The 23,383-nt window shown below is 41.4% G+C and overlaps 3 protein-coding genes and 1 long non-coding RNA gene across 4 annotated transcripts in view; 1 reads left to right on the top strand and 3 right to left on the bottom strand.

The window, feature by feature from the left end:
* LOC145436202 (uncharacterized) overlaps positions 1–23,383 on the bottom strand; it is a 236,855-nt gene that overhangs the window by 186,001 nt on the left and 27,471 nt on the right. The gene's annotated exons all lie outside the window — the stretch shown is intronic.
* On the bottom strand, positions 2,720–4,122 carry LOC145448865 (uncharacterized). Its single transcript, XM_080327317.1, has 2 exons — positions 3,326–4,122; positions 2,720–3,266 (listed from the first exon to the last, which is right to left on the bottom strand). Exons 1-2 carry the CDS (start codon positions 3,834–3,836, stop codon positions 2,782–2,784), a joined length of 996 nt encoding a protein of 331 aa, XP_080183443.1. The 5' UTR covers positions 3,837–4,122; the 3' UTR covers positions 2,720–2,781.
* Positions 12,677–15,768, bottom strand: LOC145436068 (uncharacterized). The gene is made up of 3 exons (XM_080313348.1): positions 13,884–15,768; positions 13,432–13,603; positions 12,677–13,074 (listed from the first exon to the last, which is right to left on the bottom strand). Exons 1-3 carry the CDS (start codon positions 15,135–15,137, stop codon positions 12,962–12,964), a joined length of 1,539 nt encoding a protein of 512 aa, XP_080169474.1. The 5' UTR covers positions 15,138–15,768; the 3' UTR covers positions 12,677–12,961.
* Positions 15,146–21,843, top strand: LOC145436349 (uncharacterized). The gene is made up of 2 exons (XR_013914280.1): positions 15,146–15,244; positions 15,786–21,843. It is a non-coding gene; the product is annotated as an uncharacterized LOC145436349 (long non-coding RNA).

Genomic DNA, 23,383 nt, shown 5'->3' with positions numbered 1-23,383 from the left:
TAAAATTTTTAATTTAATACGTAAAATTAAAAAAAAAAAAATTTCAAATTTTTCTCTCAACCCCATGAAAATGTTGAGATGTCTTCAAAGACCATGCAAATGAAATTTGAGTCAATTCCAACCAGTAGAAACGGAGTTATTTGAGTTTTTCGTTGATAATTCTCGGATTATCCACCAATCAAGGATAATTGGAGAATTATCAACGAAAAACTCCAATAACTCCACTTCTACTAGTCCGAATTGAGTCAAATTTTATTTGCATCGTCTCTGAAGACAGCTCAACAATTTCATGGGGTTGACAGAAAAATTTGAAAAAATTTTTTTTTCAATTTTCCTGTTTAAATTAAAAATTTTAATTGGATCCGCGGAGCCCTATACTTGTTAGAATTGAACCAAATTTGGTGTGCAGCGTTTTTTAAGGTAACCTGACGATTTAATCACTGAATGGCTGGAATCCGGAAAAAAAAGTTATTTTTGAACAGCCCTATTGTCCAATGCTCAATGCATGTTGCACGCTCAAACGTCGGGCATCCGGTTGAATTGTGCGGGCGGTTATAACATCATATCCGCGTATAAACAGAAATATGACGCACACGACGAATCACATGAAGTGAACTTCGATTTGGTGCCACTATAGAGTATGACTGGAGTGACGACTCGATTGTTCTCCCATTGTTAGCCGGCAGAATGGTCACGGTCAGATGGATCCACCCAAAACAGGATAGCTCAGTGCTTGTTTCAATGGCGTTCAAGGCGATTCGTCGTGTATTTCTTGAAGTTGCGTCGGAATTAGTTAGACAGTTCAACATTTAGGTAGCGGTGGCGAGTCGTTATGACTAGTGAATAATACTGTGTAGCCTATGTTACATTTCTCACGAGATTGATGTGATATTGTGGCTTTGATCCTTTGTAGAGTTTGCTACGTATATGAATATAATGATAGAAGGTATAGAATATCTGGTTCGTGTGCATTGGCTATTGTGAGATGAACTCATGGAAAGAAAGACTGAAGAATACTACAAAGTGAACAAGTGGAAAGATCTTGAACTATCCCGATATGCAATTCACAATATAGTTGATTGAAAATATGTCCTATATTAACTGCAGAAACTCGAGTATGAATATAACAAATAATATTGCAACTGTCTTGTAGTCTTATATAATGCCTGTCCGATAACCGCAGAAACTTGAGTATGACTAGCAGGACCGTAACTGCCGCACCCCAAGCCCCCCACTTGGGGGGGGCGAGCTCGAAGGGGGCCCAAAATTATTTCGCGAATTAGCATAAATTATTGAGTATTTTTCAAAAATTTATGCAACTTTTTCAAAAATTTTTCGCGCTGCGTGTGATTTCAAGTTGCCAACTTTCTTAGTTATTTGGTAGCCTACTCTTCCCTAAGACAAAATACGCAAGATTTGTCGAAATGGACATATCGGCGAGACATTTAAAGTTTTAGAACATGTAACATGCGACTCCAAGAAGTGTGCCAGAACGACCGGCAGCGAGAAAACCTGGGCCAAAAAGGACTGCCCGCTTACGCTGACCAAAAACTTCGTTATATATGCAAAATGCATATAGGTTTAATTTTCCATAGGCGCCTTAATGACTGGCGCCGAATGTTCCTGTCTTGGCAATCTGAACCTCAGAAGACAAATACCACTCCGCAGGGAAAGATTGTATGCCCGTAAAGAAATACCAATTTGAGATCGCGTGCATCGTTAGTCTAGTTCTAGTACATTTGGGCGATTCTGTATTTTTTGATATAACGGACAGGAGATCACGAAATGACATCATGAAACGAGGTCATACCAACGGGGCTGCCCGCCCGAATATGTTTAATTATTATTTACGGGCCCTACAGTTTCCAAGCCACCTCATTCAGCTCTACCGGTAAATCTGACAACGTGAACAGAGAGAACAAAAAATTGATAGCAATAATATATATGCAATTCCCAATATTATTGACCGATTTTATCATGAATTATCGAATATTTTCGCGCCTCGCGCTACCTCACTAAACTGTGGCCCTTATTTCGTGACAAAAGCGAACAACGTGATGGGGGGGGCGGTTTATCACCCTATGGGAGCCCAAGACCCAAGTTTTATTGGGGGGGGCCTGGCCAAGTGCTGTTTCGTTCCTGCGAACGGGTATACGCCCGAAGATGTTCAATTATTATTGAGGGGTCCTACCATTTCAAACACACCTCACTCAGGTCTACCGTTAAATCTGATTACGTGGGCAGAGAGAGGATAAAAATTGATAATAATATATATTCAATTCCCGATCATATTGACCGATTAAATCATGAATTTTGAAATTTTTTGCGCTTCGCGCCTGCGGACGTCCAAAGCTGCCCCACTAAACGGACGGTGAACACAGATGATGAGTAGCGGTACACAGCGTATAGCCAATGGGCGGTCTGGGGGGCGAAGCCCCCTAGAAGTTCGGTTTATCACCCTATGAGGGGCCCATGACCAACGTTTGGGGGGGGGCTGACAAAGTGCTGTTACGGCCCTGATGACTAGAACAAGAGCCTTGTGTAATGTTAATGTTCTGCTTGAGCTCGACTCACAATAGCCAGAGCTTACTCCTTGAAAGTGTGCAAAATCGCACTTGAAGGGAACTCGTTGTCATTGCCAAGAACACAGGAAGACATCTGCCGGTCGACATTAGTAGTAAGCCAATGCACCACGTCAAGGTTTCGACCAACGCATTGGTTTCCTTTTTTAGGTAGGGAACCTCAATGTGGATAGGCAGCATTTGCCACAGAGAGAAAAAACTACCATACTAAAAGAGCATATTGTTCATTTTTTTTCAAGCCATCTCGCAAACTTTTGGAAAATTTGGAGGACTTTTTTTGCTTCTCATGCAATGCAAACTTTGCAAAATTGTGAGACAAGATGTTATTCAAGTGTCTCATTGCCTTGTCCATGACATCCTCAACCTCATTTAGGTCTGAGCCAGATTGAAGTGACACAGTATGAATTAATTTGTTAAAGAATGGATCACAGTGAATTGCGTCAAGTACCCTGAAAAAATTGATCTTTTTCAGGGGTTTTGCCATTTCTTTACTGTGGATAACATAAAAGCGGAGAACCATGCCATGAAACTGTTCAGACGGGCTCTTCAATCCACCGACTTTCTTCTGCATCACTTTAATGAGGTTTCCTGATGGCGCTGCAGATGTTAGGCATGTGGCAATTGCTTCGTTAGCTTGCTTAGAAATGGCTCCCAAAAGCACTCCACCAATATATTCAAGTATGTCTAAAAACATGTCAAAGTTTTTCCATGGAAAGGCAAAGTATCAAAGGCTATTTACTTACCAGATTCCTTGCTGTTGACTCCTCCAATCTCTGTGATTGGATCCTGTTCTTTACCGCACACGAGAGAATCAAACATCTTCAAAAGTGATGCTGAAGCTGGCAATTGCGGCAAACCCAGCAACTTGTTAGCTTGGTGACAGATATTAGAATAATGTTGATAAAATCCGTCAACACCAAGTTTGCAATATTCAGAATGGAGTTGTTTCACCAATGGAACAGCTTTGGTCACGTCTAGTTCCTCGAATGATGGGGCGCATTCAAAGTATTTTTTGGTATTTACACAAGCCCTCTTCAAAACAGCAATTACAGCATCCTCAGATATATCCCAAGTACTGGTGGGAACTTTATGATTTTTGTAATTTTTTTTCAGAGCTTTCACAGTCAGAAAGGATGCTTCGCATTCCTCACAAATCACACCTTTCCAGTTATCGAGTCCTTCGAAACATTCTTCAATTTCCATTTCAGTCAGTCCCTCCCAGTCATCCCAAAGTGATGCAGCTGAATCAGTCATGATACCGATTTATATCCGTGGCGAAATATGATCTAAATCTGGCGAAAAATATAACAGAGGCTACACGGTATTATTCACTAGTCATAACGACTCGCCACCGCTACCTAAATGTTGAACTGTCTAACTAATTCCGACGCAACTTCAAGAAATACACGAAGAATCGCCTTGAACGCCATTGAAACAAGCACTGAGCTATCCTGTTTTGGGTGGATCCATCTGACCGTGACCATTCTGCCGGCTAACAATGGGAGAACAATCGAGTCGTCACTCCAGTCATACTCTATAGTGCCACCACGACGCAACAAATCTTCAATTGTGACGTAACCGTCAATTTGAATCATTGTATGGCTCTTTCCGAATTATGACTCTTTTGATGAATATGACTCTTTTGATGAAAAAGGTTCCCGGCCTCTGATCTAGACACCATGGTGGGCTGTAGCCAGAATCAGAATCGATACAGCAATTCGTCAGCCCTTCCCCCAAACGTGGGTCTCGGACCCCTATCGGGTGATCATTCAAACTTCTGATTCATGACTGCATTTCCTCAATAACATTGGTAATTGAATATATAGCTATTCATTTTTGATCCTCTCTCAGACCACGTGTTCAGATTTACCGGTAGAGCTGAGGAAGCCGGTGACTGCGAAAATTTACGGCACGTAGTTAACAATTCCAACATATTTGGGCGTGCCCGTTGTTATTATTACTTTGTTGCATGTTATTAATTCGTGACATCCCGTCTGCTATAGACCTAAAGGATATTGGAGTCGCCCAAACGTACCGGACTGAACTAAAAGAAAAACTTCTTTAGTGTCACGCAAACATAAATTGAGATTTCCTCGTGTACGCATCATTTCATCTGTGGCTTTCCGCGGTAGCATTTGTATAATGTGGGGCTAAGATTGGCAGGACAGTACTATTCCTCACACCTATTCAGAGCGGCTACGGACAATAGACACATTTAGATAGAAAGTGTTGACCGTGGTCTTTCTTTGGTAGCATACTTCGTGGAGTCGGGGTAGGGATATGGATATAAAAAGATATTTAGCGACATTAAATCGCGGAGCGCGAAGAACATTTTCTAGTAAAATAAATATCTCAAAAATATACTCTATAAGGGTTGATTTACGAAATATTGTTGGCGGGCCACCTTCTAGCTTGCCCCCCCCCCCCCCACCATTTGAGGGTTTGGAGTGCAACAGTTACGGCCCTGGCTAGAATACAAATCGTTAGGTGCGATAAATCGCCAGCTATAAGGTTAAGCAATGACTATTTTGTGACGTAAGACAGAAATGACGTCACATTAAAAATTATAATTGTTATCTCATGAGGCCTTCCCATCAATATCGTTATATTGTCTTCTAATATGTCTTCAAAGAAAAATTCTAAGAAAAAATTAATGTCATCGTGATTAATTGAGATTTCGCTGGAGATTAACAAATCACAAGATCGTGATATATTGAAAAGACAGGCGAATGGAGGAACCACTACCAAAATAGTCTTTTATGGATACATCATAGACACATACATGGATACAGCTATTTTTCATTTTATTTTGAGATTAATATTCTTTTCATAATCTTGTGCGAAACTTCATCTCCGAGAAGCGCAGGAGGATAAAGGGATCATCCCACCAAATTTCCTTCTCGCCTGTTTTGTTGAAGTTTCCATTCAGATTGTTGTTGGTGTAGTCGCCACACCACCATCCTCCTCCGAGGCCAGAAGCGCAATTTAACTCCTTTGTCGCAAGTTAAAATGTTGACGATCACTGGTCATAGACTTCGTGGATTTCGAGCGAAATATGATTCTCAACTAGTGTTGCCACACGAGGTTAGTGACAAAACAGTAGATATGCTAACAAATTAGCATTAAATGAACAAAATAACACTGGTTTAAAGCTTAGGGCCCTTACTATTGAGTAAATCAGTAACCATGGATGCAATGCATTGTTTAAACCAGTGGTTCTTGATCTTTTTCCTCCAGCGCCCCATTTTCAAAAATTGCTTAGGTCTAGCGCCCCCCTCCCCCACACACATTTCAAGGACTGTTTTTTTTTTAATGCACAACGGAGGTCGACGACCGGTCGATCTTTTCGGGTTGGGACCTTACTATTGGAAATATTTCACGCTTGAATCGCGCGCTAGGACCACTCGACTAATGTCCGATACAATAAGTTTACACGCTATGTTCTGGATTAAATCAAGGTTGTTATGACAACCATTGGGTACGAGCTCATACCACCTGGTTTGAGCCCGATGTATACGTCCCAAATTCACGTCTACGATTGGATATACGGGGAGGTTAATTGTCCTGGGTCTTGTGTTTTATTTCATTGTTTTTTGTCACTACTAAATCAAAATAAATCTGTTTTGGAAGTGTTTTGGAAAGGCACGCGCGTGGATTATGTTCCCTGAAACATGGTATTTATCATGCGCGTGCGAAATCTTGAAAAACAATTCTCACAGCCGTAAGTGGTGCTGGACACAATGATTCGAGTAATCGAGATTGAATCGGGTATTCATTCTGATTATCCGAGTATATTAGTTTGGAATGATGTATTTCGGCGACTGCAATTATATACGCTCCATGCCCCCAAGAGGTAATTTATCAACGATAATAACAGTTTCGATACTGTTTTCCACTGTGAATGACTTTAAACATCAATTGGCCGTATGATAGCATAGTAGACATGTAGCACAACGCCATGTACGTTTGCGGAAAGGACACATTCTTGAAGTCGTCATCGACCTACAGCATTTTCATTTGTCACAAAGTGTAATGAAATCTGTCTGGTCGGAAAACACCGAATCATCTTCAATGTCATGTGGAATCGGCATAATCTATTTTATACTAATGAACGTTATAATTAGGGATACCCAACTCGACTAGTCACTTTTACCAAATCATAAAAGCCTGTTGATCGAAGCGGAAAAGAGCCGATTTTGCAATATTTACTGTGAATTTTGTTGAGTTGACTAAAAGAAAGGTCATCACTCTCATGCGACTCCCAACTGACTCGCTCGAACGTCTGCATTACCTATTTCAGGTCATTTATGCCGATTTTCAGTTGAATCTGTTCAGGTTCATCACCCTAGCGATAACGAAGGATGAATTGCCAAGAATGGGGACATTTAGGCTAGACATCCTCAGATGACATTTTCAAGTTCCTAAAAAAGGCGGACAAATCCTCCCACAGGAGAACGTATGGAAAATCCTACTAATAAGCTTATATAAATTGGCGCAAGCCTGATTTTTATGTTATGTGTGTGTAAGTAGGTTTCGCATTATATCATATCAACTCGATTCAACTTAATGAGGTTTCCAATTCCATCCTCCAATTATTCGCTGCGTTTATCCAGTTACCAACGTAGTTAGGCAGTTTTACGTATGTGAGAGCGACTGCATTTTCAGTGTGTGAGTAATTCTATATAATTTTCTCGACTGGGAATAAATATCGATTCAATATGTACTTCAAACTTCTTGCAGAATAATGCAATGACTTAAATCATACATCGTAATTTGAGAAGTAGACTAGACTTGACTCGAGTAAAAATTTCAAATGACTCAATAAGATTTATGACTCGAAAATAGTGACTTGTTCCCAACACTGACTGTTGAACCAGTGCGCTTCCTGCTAAATAACCAAATTCACTGACCCTTCCAATCGCTAAAAAAGACTGAATACAGACTTAACAGCTGTCCCAGCAGGATGCCAATTCCGTCATGCGCGATAGCATAAATACGCCGCGCTCCGAACCACAACCGTGACGGCTCAGGCAGTCTGCGAGGCACGTGTTCTCAAAGCTCGCATATTGAGGTTGGCGCGCTCGCGCTTCAGTCGTAAGATGGACAATTGGCTTCATTTATCTTTCTCTATTTCTTATTGTACCACAGTATCATTTGGACCTGGTAAATCTACATGTTTCTGACCACTAATTACTACTATTTGGCTGTTCTGTGCTATTAAAGAAAGCTCCTTGGATCTGCGTGTGTGATCAGGATTGCAAGAGTACTCAGAGTAGTCATTAGTCAGTCGATTAGTGCGTACAACAGGAACTGTAGCTGTACCGTCGACTCCAATCAAGCACTATACCAGCGTGTCTTGCAACAAGTCCTTGCAGCGACCGCTACACAGACTATGGAAAATAAGGTGTAAGTAAACGTTGACAGAGCTCAAGAACACCGGACTGCTATAATATCCATCTGCCGAAAGGCTGAAAATTTTGAGAACCACTGGTCTCGGGCTTCGCGTTGGCAATGTGATCCTCAATTCCTGACATGACGTTTATCATGTCCAAGTCAAAGAGTGAAAATGAGGTCGTGGAATTTAGTTTGCATGCGGTCGAAGGCTTTGTATATAATTCGCGAACAAGGCCGTGCTGGATTTAATCCAACAGCGCCACCTAGCGGATAGTATTATATACTGAGAATCCAGGCTAGCTGTCTTTCGAATAGCTTCGAATAGCACGCAATTATAAGAGGCTGCGCGCACACGTTTAGTCGGATGTGAGTAACTAGATAATTCTAGTCATCTAAGTAAAATAAATATACCGAAATGTTGATGGTCTAATAATTCCTATTTAATTTGCTAAATGTATATATGCGAATCTAGCCACGCTCGGTGTGTTCGGCATGCTTTTGAGGCCAAGCTCTGATTTGATATAAACTGAAATTAATTTTTGAAAAAACTGTGTAGCTTAGATCACTATATAACTAGTCTAATTTGAAATGGCTAAAAACTCTCTAATTGTCTAACTCTCCGTATACAGTGTAGTATACTTGGCACGGAATACTTCTGGTCGAATTTGTAAGAAACGGCATGTGTGCACTGTGCATTAACAACATGACGACACATTTTATTTTTATAAGGTATAGAATATGCTATTTTACATTTCCTATTTAGTCACCTAAGAAACACGGTAGTTATAATCAGAGAGATGCAAAGGCAAATGCAAATCGACGCTGAAGATGTCAGCTTCATTTTCTTTATTTCGCAAACCGTATGTGTTGAAATCAGTCCGTTTAATTCAGAAGAGAATTGAACAGAGATATACAGAAATTTTTAAACTAGATGGCTCATTCAAAATGTGAAAAGTATCTGAAAAATAAACTGCGAGACGTGTCTCAATGTCAACGTATTTTGAAGACCGTCCTACATTTCATTATCTTCTGCAAAACCCGCCTTTCGTTGTGAAGTATCGATTGTTTTGATATGAAAGAGCATCGCGGGTTGTATTCCACGAGTATCCGGATACGTGCACTCCATAGTTGTCGGAACTGGCTCCGATGCTGAAATTGCTGAACAAAGACAATTGCCATGACTGTTACGAAATCCAGGACGCTGTGGCTAAGATTTTTATCGAGCGACATAGCGGAGATAGTGATGCGTCCGGCTTGATCGGTAGGTCGTGGGTTCAATCCCGGGCCTGGTCAGACTAAAGACTTCATAAACTGACATCCGTGGCTATCCCGATAGGCGCTCTACAATGCACAGTCTGCATCCACGGATAGCATGGACAAGAAAATGATAGTTGTGCAGACTAGATGACCTTGCCTTGTCTCTGTTTTTCTTTGATTTTGATTCTTGATTTTCTGAACCTAAGATCCAATTTTCACTTTGCGGCAAATATTTTTAACCTCAAGATGGCGCCATCGTAACATGACAAAACGACTCATCTCAGAGGGTTCGTGGAAAAATGCGCATGCGACACAGTAGCATTGGGACACATGAGTGTAGTCACACATAGGCATGCGACACTTACACACGGCGTCTTTTAATCATAACGACGGCTGAGCAAAGGGACTCATGCGCATGGGTACTCATGAGCATAGGCGCGGAGTTACGAGGCGGCGACTTGACATAATTATGGGGTGGCGGCCACCCCATACAAAATGCTTAAACGTCCGCCGTCTGTGTTGTCAATTAGCGGTTCTGTGATTGTCGCGTAAATGCCAACTATTTACTATTAACCGATACGCGCGCGAATAATTGAATACGCAGCTTAAACTAGTGCTTAAAACGCCCCAATAAATTGTAATCCGTGATTAGTAATCACACAATCGAAGCTACCTCGTTTACGACGTCGATTTCGACACGCGTGCTCTGAGAAACACCAGCTCTCTCTACTGGACGAGCGAATTCACGTTGATTTGTTATTCTTACTGCGCATTGTGCAATGCACGGCGTTGAATTATGCTGTCAAATATTGATGCAACCAGAGATCCTCGGTGGCGGAATTTCTGAATTTACTCAATTAGTTTGAGCGGGAGCCTTCTATGTTCCAACCAACTTCGCTGGACGGACTCTATCGGGCGCAGCCATGTCGGGGATCGATTTCAAACCATCGGGATTTGTATTTCTATTGATAAGGTTGCGGCATGCGCCATATTTGCTCTTGCTGCAATAACACAATTAAAATCGCACCATTTCACGATCAAATTCGACTGGCTGATCGGGACTCACGTATGCCGTAGGCCCCTGACTAATCTTAACCAGCGCGTTGTCGGTATCAAAACCCTAGGTGCGCAGCCAGTGAGTTTCTCATTTAAAACTAGAAATCCAGTCCCTTTGAAATGCCAATTCACTAATTCGTATTATCGATGCTGCGTACTGCAAATTAGCGAGAATCATTTGTATGCGAAATGGGTCATCGATATCTCATGTGCTTGTGCACTATCGGCGGTGGTTTGATTAATCGCGTCCGCATGCAGGCCTACTACCACCCGCAGAAACAATTTCGCCAAACAGTACCAATCTCTGAGTGTAATATTGTTTGTGTTTATACATCTTTTTGATTAAAACTTATGCCCGCGACTGAACAAATTGTGCTCGTTGCCAATGTCAAATCTGGGTATTTAGGTATGACTAGCGCACCCTGTAATTGTAATTATTGCATGTTTGCGGCATGTCTGCAATTTCGTAATCGGCGCAACCTTGCCGGCCGATTGTACAGTCCGATAAAATTGATCACTACTATGTATTTTGCACAGTGAACTGATGCTGATTTCAGCAAACTAACGATCCTTATTAGATACACAAATTCGACGTCATCGTTAGAAACGTAGATTTCATCGCGCGCTCTGAGAAGCACCAAATATCCGTTCACCTTCTACAAATTAAAGTGCATTATTTGCATCAATGACGGCCGCAAGCCGCGTTTAAAATATTTAGTGTACCATTTTTGTGATAAATATTCTCGGAGCGCAAGTTAAACAGTGTTTTATGGTGTGTGCCAGCTAGTTGGAATTTATTCCAGTGCCCATAATATTAATCCAGTTATGCTTTGCGAACGTAAATCGGGAAATGCAGCAATTCAGTCAAAATCGATGTTTTAATCAGCAACCACTTGTCGCGATGTGAGCTACTCAGATACTAAGTAAAAACCATTGCGTTGGCGGTAAGGGAGAATTACTGATCGGCTGCGCGCGTTTGTAATCATCAGTCTTGCCCGTCTTTCGTGTCCCAGAATTGTCGCGCCATGTTACTGCTCAGTCCAGCGACGAATGCCGAGCTCGCGGCAATCAATGACCTACTTTCGCAATCATTTCAGCGGGATATCGCGTCGCGTTGCATTGTGCGATGCGATATGCGTGCACAGACGAATCTCGTTAATTTGCCCTCCCAACACTGATAACACGACTTGTTGAATTGTAACTAAACATTAGAGTAAGAATGGTCAACTCAAAAGGACGGGGTTTTGCGTTTTAAGAGGAAGGGGTTTCGACACCCACCTGACTACGCGCCTGCCGCCACTCCATGCAAAAATAAAAGTCGGCGCCTATGCTCATGAGCATGGGGTCAAATAAGCATGGTGACACATCAGCATTGGGACTCATCGGCATGACGACAATTCAGCATGGCTACACGTGAGCATGTTAACACTTGAGCTAGGGTTGTTCAAAAAAAACTTTTTTTTCCAAATCTCACTCGCCTAATGACTAAATCGTCAGGTTGTCCAAGAAATCGATGCACACCAAATTTGACTCAATTCCAACCAGTAAAGGCCGTGCAATCTTGAATTGAAATTTTTAATTTATTATTAAAAATTAAAAAAAAATTCTCAAATTTTTCTCTCAACCCCATGAAATTGTTGAGTTGTCTTCAAAGACGATGCAAATCAAATTTGAGTCAATTCCGACTAGTAGAAGCAGAACTATTTGAGTTTTTCGTTGATAATCCACGGATCAAGGATAATCCAAGAATTATCAACGAAAAACTCGAATAACTCCGCTTCTACAAGTCGGAATTGACTCAAATTTGAGTATACTTTGCCTATAAGTACATCATATTACGCTCAATAATGTTGCTATGTATGCTACTGACTGGCCCGATTAACAAATTAATTTAGGATATATGATATATCCGTATATGATGCATATTACATTCATATATATTATCGTGCATATTATTGCATTAAACGTTTTACCACATAAGTCTATGTTTATAACATATCGGCCTGTATACGACGACTCGATCACCTAACGGTCGTATTGATGGTTGGCTAGTTCGTCACTGAATTATAATATCTTATTGTGGAAACAAACTTCTGTCTGTCTATCTGTCTCTCACACGTGTTTCAATGCTAAACTGTGGCTGGATCAGGTTCCAAGGCTCTAACGTTGGCAATGCAGTCTTGAAGCTATATTTTTCGTTGATAAAATATTATCCTCGGAATCATGTCGTATATTTTCTGTACTCTTTTAGAATCGAATCTCACTACTTATCTCGAATCATCACAATTGATATTCGATTTTAATGCGAGCACCAAAATCGTTCTGCCCGACCCTAGTGAAATGCGACTATGCTGAATGCTGACCTTCATCAAAAAGACTGCAAAATCTCTCGTGATTTTCATTGTATTGCATGATAAATTAGGATGATTTGATAAAAAGGAAACTATTTAAAATCAAGTTTAAGAATAAGATAAAGGAATGAAAAGGCAATCAAGGAATGTAGCTCTACGACCGACAGAGTCATTGCGTCATTAAATAGCGTGACGTCATGAAGAATCCCAGATTGCCGCGTGACAGTGTCTCGATTGTCGACGGAAATCAGTTTCCGTTTTGTCATCTCATTGTTTTTGTCGTAGTTGACTTTGGAAGTTTGAAGTGGCGCACAGTCGTATCTAGACGTACAACTCGACGCATCCTGAATCCACGCAGGATTTGGCGGCACATCGCTTTGATCTGTAGTCGACGTCGCTCGGGTCGGTTGTGTGTGAGCCGCTGAAGCAATGTCCTGAAAGTAAGAGGCTAATTTAGTACTGGAGCCGGACTGCTTTAAAAACACGGGTTTTAGAATGGTATTGGAGCAGAAATATTTTAAAATTCCATTATTTTACAACCACAAAAATACTAAACTATCATGATTTTTGTTGGATTTCCTACCAAAATATGTGAAATTGCATAATTTTCTATGATTTCCCACTAAAATATGCGATATTGGCAACATTTTGCAGGATTTTTTTTACCGGAATATTTAAAATCAGGAGGATTTTGGGGGTACCCGAACCAGATTTTGTTCTGGCCCGAATTTCGAATTGGCAATTAGATACCGAGTTCTATTTCTCAAGGTCAGAGCAGGAAATCTGTTTACCTGTCAAAAACGCGTTTGTCGATTCCTCGTAAAAGTCCATCTGGATGAGTCGGAATCTGGCGTCGCAACAGCCGCACACAAAGTCGGCTCCGATCGCGTCTTGAGAGACTTTGGTAACCATTTTCTCGGGATGTGGGAGAATGCATCGGCCCGGTTCGTTGGGGTTGAAGTCCTGACAAAATAATAGCAAGTTTAGAACCAGAATTTACGACGATATGATCGAAACTAGGGTAAAAATCGTAATCGGTCAATGTTCAACCTGTTTACCTGTTTAGATCTCGAATTTACAGCAAAATGATCGATAATCGCAATCGAATAATCGTGATTGAACATCGAGATTGATAAAATATCATAATCATTGAATGCAGTGTCTAATTATTCGTTTAGTGCCGGAATTCAAATAGAGAATAATCGTAATTTTGAACAAAAAAAGTATTGATGAATGTAGTTACCTTGTGGCATCGGAGACAGTGAGACGCTTCTGGCTTTCGAGTCGTCGGAAAAAGTTTTGTCATCGCTTCAATAGAGTTCGGGTCTTGCGACTTCAAAAGTTTTTCCAGAGCGTATTTCAAGTCTTTGGCTTCCGCTTTTTCGAGATATTCCCGCAACCGAGCCGCTTCGTCACCGGCGACCTCGGTTCGGTTCGAATTCTTCTTGTTTCGAGCACAAACTCGGCTTTCCCGTTTCGAACCGAGGCTCGCCACAGGTCTGGCGATTCCGTTCTCATCGATTTGCGCTGGAATGTACACGATACCGCCGTCTATGGGACTCAGAGTCGGAATACGTTCTGTTGGGGACTGAATCTCGAGAGAGGCAGGCCTCTGTGGTTTTCGGGACCTCGCTGCAGGCAAAGGATTTGTTTTATCGCACGTATCGTGACTGCAAGTGTGCTGGTAAGTTAATTGACTTTCTGTTGGACTAGGCCGATGAATAACACGTGGTTTCACCACAACGAACGCTGATTTATGATCTGCCGCGGGCGAGATTGATTTAATTGACGTTTCAACGTTCTTAGGTGCTTCTGAAGAGAAATTTATGGGACCCCTATGCTTGTTTTGGGATCTTCTCATCGGAATCGGTTTTTTGGGACTGCCATTGCTTGAAGAAGGTGACGCAGACTTTGCGGTTTTACCCTGCGTCACATCGGCAATGTGCAAGGGGTCATAATAACTAAAAGCTGGTTTCTGTGGTTTTGCTGTTTGGTAGGTTCTGATATTCTCCAAATTGTCTTTAAACTTTTGTAACGCGGCTACGTTGACGTCATCAACACTCGTGATATCATCAGCGTGGCGTAATCCGTCTATCGTAGTAGGAATGTGGTCTGGAATGCCGAAAGCCAACGGCGAGTCTGCTGATCCGTGCGACGACGCAGGGCTGTAAGTGTAGTCACATTCCTTCGATCTGGACACCATCTCGAGAAATTTCGGGTTGTTGAGAAAGGACTCGCTCTCAAATCCACCATTTTGCTTTTTCGTGAATCCTCTCTGCAGGGTTCCTTCCTCGCTAGAAGTCGTCGTTGAGTAGCCGCTTTCACACGGGTCTCCGTAGATAAGGCTCTTGTTCTGCATGACTGCGTACGATTGTTGCGCTTGATGATGCATAGTGCGGTCACAATCGCGATATGATAATAATGACACTTTGGAACGCTTATACGTTAACGAGCTATTTATGTCGTCTATTAAAAGAAAAACAATTTTGATTAGCATTCGCGACAGCAGACAGGTTCTAGCACGTAGACTGCGGCTTTGCACCGGCAAAATGAAGAATGATGCATAGAGAACACCAATTTAGCAGCAAAAAACAGCACAGAAGGGTAAGATCTTGGAACTTAGCAGTAAAGTATCGGTCCAGCAAAATATTTAGGACATACATCTCACTCTCATATCGAAACGCCAGGCTATGGCAAGGTAGCAATTGAGTCCTTACACCGAAACATCGCGCGATCGTTGTGACGCGAGATAATTTGGGGTTCGGGCATCACGTTAACATTAAAGTGAATAATTTAGCGCTATAGTGAGCGCTACCGATACCTCATAGTTTGACATTGGGATCTCTGTTTCTATGCTTGTTATTGCGGCGTTGAGCCGTTGACTCTCGTTAAGTCGCGTAAGAAAAGTCTTCAAGTTTGATATATTATACAACACGCAAACAATGTATCATTGAAAGCTATATTCAAGATGCCCGTCACCTATGCAAACTTGAGACTTTGAATCCCTGCTTATATACTTGTTATAGTTGGGTTGTTAACTATATTGATAAGGGACACATGAAGAGTCTTCAAGTTTAACGAACTATACTGAAATGGATGTAGTTCTGGAAGCTATATGTTAAGTTAGGCACTACCATTCGCATAGATTTGTAATATGGATCTATGAACACCAACTTCACTGAACATGAGCATCTCTATTGAACTCGCGACTGCAGAAAGCCTTGCAAACAACTCTACGTTCGATGATACGTCCGCTACTTGCGAGCTGTCTCCGCGAAGGCGTCCACTCTCGATTCTGAAGCTGGTGGTTCGCGCGACGCAGTTTTATCGCCAGTTCTCGCAAAGAAGGCCGCGGGTTATTTATAGAAGATCTGCTTCCGAGGCTGAATCACCGACATCGACAGCAGGCTTGGAATGCCAGAAACAATGTCCTGCCTCTCGGTAGATTAGATCTCATTGCTGGTACATGAAACGACTTCAAAACGTAGAACTTTCTAAACTCATTTTCATGGATTCACGAAACCAATAAACGCTGACAACGGGCCGAAAACTGGACGCTTTCGTTTCGTTTGAAAAATTTCGACAAATCTCGGCTGGGATCGCAAGCTGCACAACACCTGTCGATATTACAAATGGAAAACGCGGTCCTTATATTTGAGAGCTGCCAAAAACAGTTTTATTTTCTCGGCCTACTTTGTTGCAATGGCCTCAGACTGCGGTGATCAGTAGCGAAGTACTACTTGCCGTGATAATCAAGTAGGTTTCCCTACACTTGAACTACTCACTCAGATGCTTATGACTTCGCAATACTTCTAATACTACTTCATATTTTTAGGTTAAATTAGGATTAGAAGGCTTCCTTTTTCTGAAGGGAAATCCATGCTTCTACTTGTACTTGAGTATAAATTCACGAAGTTACATCTACTTTTTTCGATGACTAATTTCGTTTTCGTTGACTAATTTGATCACCCTTGCTTGCGGGGCGTTACTCCTTCGAATATACTTCGCGCATCGAGTCGAAATGCAGCCTTACACCTCAGACGCACGCTTCAGCAAAATAAACACAGGAAAAATCTACCGCCGAGATGAAATCGAAAAGTTACGTTTCCGTGGCGAAATGGGACATCGCTAATCTGCGGACTTTCCATACAAATTTACAAGATTCGCCTTCAAAACACAGTTTCGAATCGATAGATAGTATTGAGGGCTGTTTGTTGTCGACGCTTGGTCGTGACTTTACGCAATCAACAAACCGATCTTGATACGACCGCACATGTATTTTGGATGTAATTTGCAAACATTTGATCTGTTATTCTAGCTGTTATGTCCTATACTGTGAGATGATCGGCACGCGACATCGGCCTGAAATATATCTAAATATGAACCTGCACCGTTGTATAGTCGACATGCCTTCCACAAACTGGTCTTCTGTCTAGCATTCGATCTGTTATTCTAGCCTAGCTGTTTATGTCTTATACTGAGAGATGATCGGCAACCAATAGCATCAAATATATCCGACTCAAAAACTTATTCTCTGAACCAGCTCAGTTATATATTCGCCTGGCCTTTCCACAAACTTGTTTTCTGCGAACTAATCGACAATGATGCTTCCTGGTACTTCACTGACCTCGCCTATTGTCAGACTGACCCGCGTCATAAAAAGACTGGTTTCTAAGAATGGTTTTGTTATCAGAAATCCGACACCCCATCGATTGTAGCTCGCCTAGTTCGGTAGATGGATGCTGGGTCCGTGAATTATACAATACATACACTGAGATATACAGCCGTTTGTGACAACAAACCAGGCTGATTCCCACAAACGGTTGCCAGCAGTCACCCTTTCTCCCGCGTAGCTACAGGACGCTTCTCATCGGCGGATAAATCCTTGTTTGACAGGATTTAGGAACAGATTTGTTGATTTTGTGTCAGAAGCTCTTGAGACCAAAAGGGTGAATGGAGAGTTGCTAGAATTATCGCGTCACAATACCGTGTTAGCGTCCCCGCGTTTTTAATTTAACTTCCAAACTTGCTATTGGAACTTCAATATCACAGACTTAAACTCACTCCTACGTTGACTTAACTGTAATGTAAGAGCTTCTTGGAGGCGCAGAACTTGAATATACTATTGAATAATATCTCATTGATATTATTCACATTGTCGATACACATTGTACTTTCCGATTATGTACTAGTTACCGACTATTACCCCTGACGAGTGTCAGCAGAAAACATTCGGGTTTATTTCGATCTAGATATATTATTTAATTGTATGACTGAAATTCTTGAGTGTCGTTTTCCAATTTCAGGGCTATCTGATTGAAATTTGGTGAAATATAGGATCTGGGATTATCTGGGTTTCTTAGCAGCCACATCACCGTTTTTCCGAAATATACCAGTGGGATGCCTGGACTGGTGCACTTGAATGTTGGCTAGGAGACGGGTCAAAAACACTTATCATTGAGATACAAATATGCCATCTTCGCGCAGAGATATATTTGACAAAATCGGTTCAATAACATGGAAAGATTGGCGCTAAAGCCGTTCCCGATGTTATGCGTAATCCGATACTGATTTTCACTTTTAAGTATTGCTATCACTGCAGCCGACTCTTAGCGAGATCGTGACCGTTGCAACTACTAGGAAGCCAAATTGAGGCTAGCGTTCTCACTGCGTTATTCATATCTGGCTCGCAACCATTGCCTGAAGTTTACCTAGAGCCGTTCGCCATTGTAATGCGTACTACAGTATTGAATTTCAATGTAAAGTTTTACCACCACTGTCGCCAATTCATGGTGCAGCTTTGCACCGACTAGAAAGTCTACTGGGTGCCAACATTGTATCTGGCTTATAGTCCTAGGCCAATTCCTGCAAAACCACTTTCTCGCCGCGGCGAATTTAACACACGGATGTGTCTTTTGCGTCACAATTGAAACTTGTGTGAATGGGCTCAATAGCACCGTGCTGGCAAAACTAACACAGAAAGATAAGCCGGCTTTTTGCTAGGTCTGTTTTCTGCCGATATCTTTAAATACGACGTGAAGAATTCATGTTTCTGCGGCCTTGGAGGTAACCACAATTCTCATGGCTCACTACAAGCCTGACTACGAGTTAGTCTACCTTGTTGCTTCGCGTGAGGCCTTTGATTCGCGACTGTAACGCGTGTAAGACTCTGCCTAGTTTGCAGTGTCGTGTTTACTCAGCGTGCGCGTTCAGACTTGAAGCCACTTGAGATCGGAGAGTGTTTTGAAACAGAGATCGTAAATTAGAGTGATTCCGATGGCTAAGTTTTCACCGATTCGCACTTTCGCAACTCATGATCCCATTCATTCACGTAACTATTCATTCACATGTGTTTCCGGACTGGCAACGGTTAGGCCCGGGTACTCGAATCCGAAACAAGTCCTAAACATTATTTCCCATTGCCTAAACTAATACCCCTCTTTGAAATAAGAGTTATATTTTCACGTAGCATTACAGTCCCGATACTTTTTTCTCAAGGTTGAAGCCTTGAAACCCGGATTGATCGTATGACAGCATACGAAACACGCATCACAAAGCTATTCACATCAGTGGAAATAACATAAATGGAGAGCAGAGATCAACCCGCAACATTGTCACGAAGTGTAATCAAGTCGGTATTGCCGAAAAAATGCTAAATAAAATCTTAAATGTGGTTGAAAAGTAGCGTTATTGTGTTCGTGATTTCATAGAAGGTACATATCTAACCTTCTACGTCGTATGTGCTCCCATGATGTTAAAACGAGTGATACTGCAATGCTTAACTAGAGACCTAATAGTAGGGTTACCATATTTTGGAAATCTGAAAAGAGGACACTTTTTCAAAATCGGAGGAAAATCCTGAAAATATGGTAAATTTTTCCCACTTCGTAGTCGGTTGACTAAAAAACAGCTCAACTTTCTCGCTCAGCGCCCAAAATACTGTTTTTTTCCTTCACATTATCAGTTGGTTGACTAAATAAAAGGACAACACTCCGGCTCAGCTCCCGAAATACCCGCCGGAGCGTCACTGCGGTGCTGATTTACGGCATCTCAGTCGAATTTGGCCGTACATTGGATCGAAATTCTCAAATAAGAGGACAAAATCTCAAAAGAGAGGACCAAAGGGCGTCCTCCAAGGACACTTTCAAAAAAGTCAAAACAGAGGACAAATCCTCTTAAAAGAGGACGTGTGGTAAACCTACCTAATACTCGAGTAAGAATCAAATCACTGAGGTAGTCGATTTTGCCCAGTCCTACTAATCACCTTTCTTTGCGCTAAAACTCCCAAATCTGACTGTCTTACGGTGCCTAGGCTGTTTCAGCCTCACACGCAATTCGCTACTGAAGCAGAATCTGGCATATCTCAGACAAACACACTGCTGTTGTTACTCTGAGCGTGAAATCGCTATCGAGATTTCGACTACTTCCACGCGAAAACAAGAAACATTAGGCCGCCGAAAAATTTAAATCAAAAAGAATATTCGATCTAAAATGTAAATCTGCCTTGGGCATCTAAACATAGACTGCCTCTATATCAGGAGAATCGACAGCAGCCATCCACATTTCAATGTCTTTCGACCATGCAATGAGATGCAGTTATAATTCGAAGACGATTTAAGCCTCGTGCCAGACCACAGGCTTATAACCATGTTGTTACCAAGCAACGAGTTAACAAGCTACTCATACATTCCGTTTATTTGCTTTGCGAATCAAACTAGCAGCCTGTGAGCCATTCGTAGTATTCCCAGCCTTTTCCATTTCTCAAGTCCCGTGTTGGCCGCGATCATTAAATACAAGTTTGACGCCACAATCAACAAATAACACGATCATTATTTTGTCACAGACAGCAGTCTCTAGCTCGTTATCATTCGAAACGCGTCTGGGAGGTTAATCGCGACATGCCAGTCGATGTTGTGGTATCTTGATATTGATGTAATGGCCTTCCTAAAGTTTCGTTGGAGTTCGCTAATGACATCGAAAAGCGATTTGTAGGCTAGTGAACAAAGATTTAGCCTCTTAAATCTATACATTGATGGTTAAGAACGAAACTATGAGTTTTGCGTCAAGTGTTAGACGCATGCATGGATGCTGTACGGCTATTCGGTAGCTCCAACCAATATAAACAAGAATTGTACTTCCGACAAGTCACATCTTCAAAACAACCGGGAGGCACTTCGCGAAATTGCAAGTTTGTGTCGACTACTGAAACCTATCTACAGTTGGATGGAGCACTTGGCAAGTAGGGCTGACAACAACGATTCCGATACACTAATCCAAGCATGTATTGTAATGTTTCGAGTCGAAACTATCTTCACACTGCGGGAGGCTCGAAGCTTGGGTTGGTCGTAACTCAACAATCAGCATTGAGCATTACCAAGCATATTACACAAGCCTATATATTCAAAGAAATGGCAATTCCGGTAGTAGTTTTCGGCTATCGTCATTATCACAAAGCGCGATGTCTAGTCCGCATGGTCAAGAATTATAAAATACATTGGATACATATGATCCGCGTAAGCTGTGTCTTACAATAAATCCTAGAACGAAAGTGGACCGTGCTAAAAGTCGGCAGATCAGGAATCACGATCGAAATATCGGCCCGGTGTAAATGACTATAGCAGTCCAAACATCATGAACAACGAACTATATTCTGAATACGTGTAACATAGGCTACAAAAGGTACTCTTTACCTTTATAGTTGATTATTAACGTCATCATAGGCAATACCCGAATTGGAACCTAATCACTTGGGCACTCTATTTCGCGCAGCCCTGCTCGAAAGTAGCTCCTTGAAAACAACTAGGATACCTCTAAAGAATAGCCTATGGTGACGTTGCCTCAGCCTCGGTGTTAATGTTTGTTATCAAACAAGGGAAATGAAAACCTATGGCTTGTGATGGCACAATTCGTCGCAAATATTTGACTTCGACAGATTGATTATGGGTCACAGCAAACACAAGCTTTTATCGAAGACAGGAAATTGTAAAACGGCGTTTGATCGACTGTTGTGTCGTAACAATCGCGCAGGCTGTTGACAGAGGCGTCACCATGTTTTGTAAGCGATTGGACTTGTCACGAATTCTAAATGTAATTGAATTGAAGTCATTGGCAATCGTTGAAGCGAATATCCAATTTTCCGGTAGAGCTACCGTCTGATGAATTAATCCCAAAATCTGTAGCCAACCCCACCGGGGTTGAATGGATCCATTGCTGTCAATGAATGATCGAAAATTGGCCAAACCCGTTGGCAAAGTGCTCAGTGATAAATAAATTGTGACGCTGCGGCGAATTCGCTGCAACGAGACTTTGAGTATAGTAATGGCTGGTGAATGGCGAATTGGTGATACAAATAATATTCGCAGCCAGAGACACGGCCCAAACATTATTAATCTCTAGGCTCTACCATTGCGCCCACATTTACGCCCAGAGGATGTCAAAGCGTTGATATTTGGGGAAGTCGAAGTAGTGTTGTCAATTCCTACTTAACTCTAGTGGAAGTAGCAACTTCCAAAACATCTTAAAACTACTTAAAGAGAAAGTAGATGTATCTAATGTATATCTGGAAACTACTCATGCAAACAGTTTCAAGAACTTATTTAAGATTTACTCGGATATCGCTACTGCTGAAATTCAGAGCTTCATGAATAACGCAAAATGACGAGTAACATTACAAATATGCCCAATTTTCAAAAAAAATGTTTAATAAACATTATACGTGGCGTGGGATATTTCACCTGGTCGTGTTGACTATTTCACTGATACAAGCACATCCCGTAGCTGCTATCTGCGATATCAAATGCAATGTAATTTCGTCTCGAAATCTCTTATGAGTAGCGCAATTTTTATAACCTAAAAACGCAAGATTTTGATATGAAAAAATCAAAATTTAGACATTTTTTACCCTAAAGAACTCGATTTTTACCAAATTTTGACATCATGTATGTAAATTGGGTGTTTTCCCACATAATGTTAGAATTGTACTACTTCATTTTTGGTTGGATCTGTATGTCGTTACGAAGTAGTTTGACATGAAAAAGCTTTTTTGACTTGAAAACTGACAAACTTTTACATGAAAAAACTTTATTTTACCGAAATCTGAACCTATTAAAAATTCCAGTAGTTACGTCACGCATTGTGGTAAAAATAATTAAAATTTGTTGTAGTACAACGGAAGATACTTTCCTACATTCTCGGGTAGGAAGTGTCTGACCTTACTAAGTAGCTGCCAAGAATAGAGAATAAGAACGTTCAACAGCAGCAGTTGTTGGCTGGCAACACTGAAGTTGTGCGTATACTGTTGGTGACACACCGTGTTGCTTCATTCTGACGATGTTGTCTACATCACAATATTTCATCATGCTCTTCTTGAAATACGAACCAATGCCCTGCCCACGCGGTTTTGCTTCAGTTGGGATAATGCGGTACGTTGAGCACAACACCATGTCAACCTATTTGTTTCGTTTGACCGTTTATGATTCACAACGAGCAGACAATGGGCCGTCTACGACGGTAGGCCTATAAAGTAGGCTACAAGCTGTAAAATGTCAAATGATAAGTTCACCGACAGTGCAAACATCTACGATACAAACGAAATGCAGGTTGCAAAAAGGCTTTGACTTTGTAAACAATTTTGACAATTTTTTGACCTAACGCTACAATTTTGACAAAATTTTGGCTTAATTTGACTTGTCAATAAATTCGCCCTATACTTATGAGTTGGAGAAGCCTAAAAACATAACCACT

The sequence above is a fragment of the Botryllus schlosseri genome, chromosome 1 (assembly GCF_051294905.1).
Source record: "Botryllus schlosseri isolate E-star chromosome 1, Bs_hap1, whole genome shotgun sequence".
Lineage (NCBI taxonomy): Eukaryota > Metazoa > Chordata > Ascidiacea > Stolidobranchia > Styelidae > Botryllus > Botryllus schlosseri.
The sequence above is the reverse complement of the archived record's forward strand: the minus strand, read 5'-3'. Positions and strand labels throughout refer to the sequence as shown.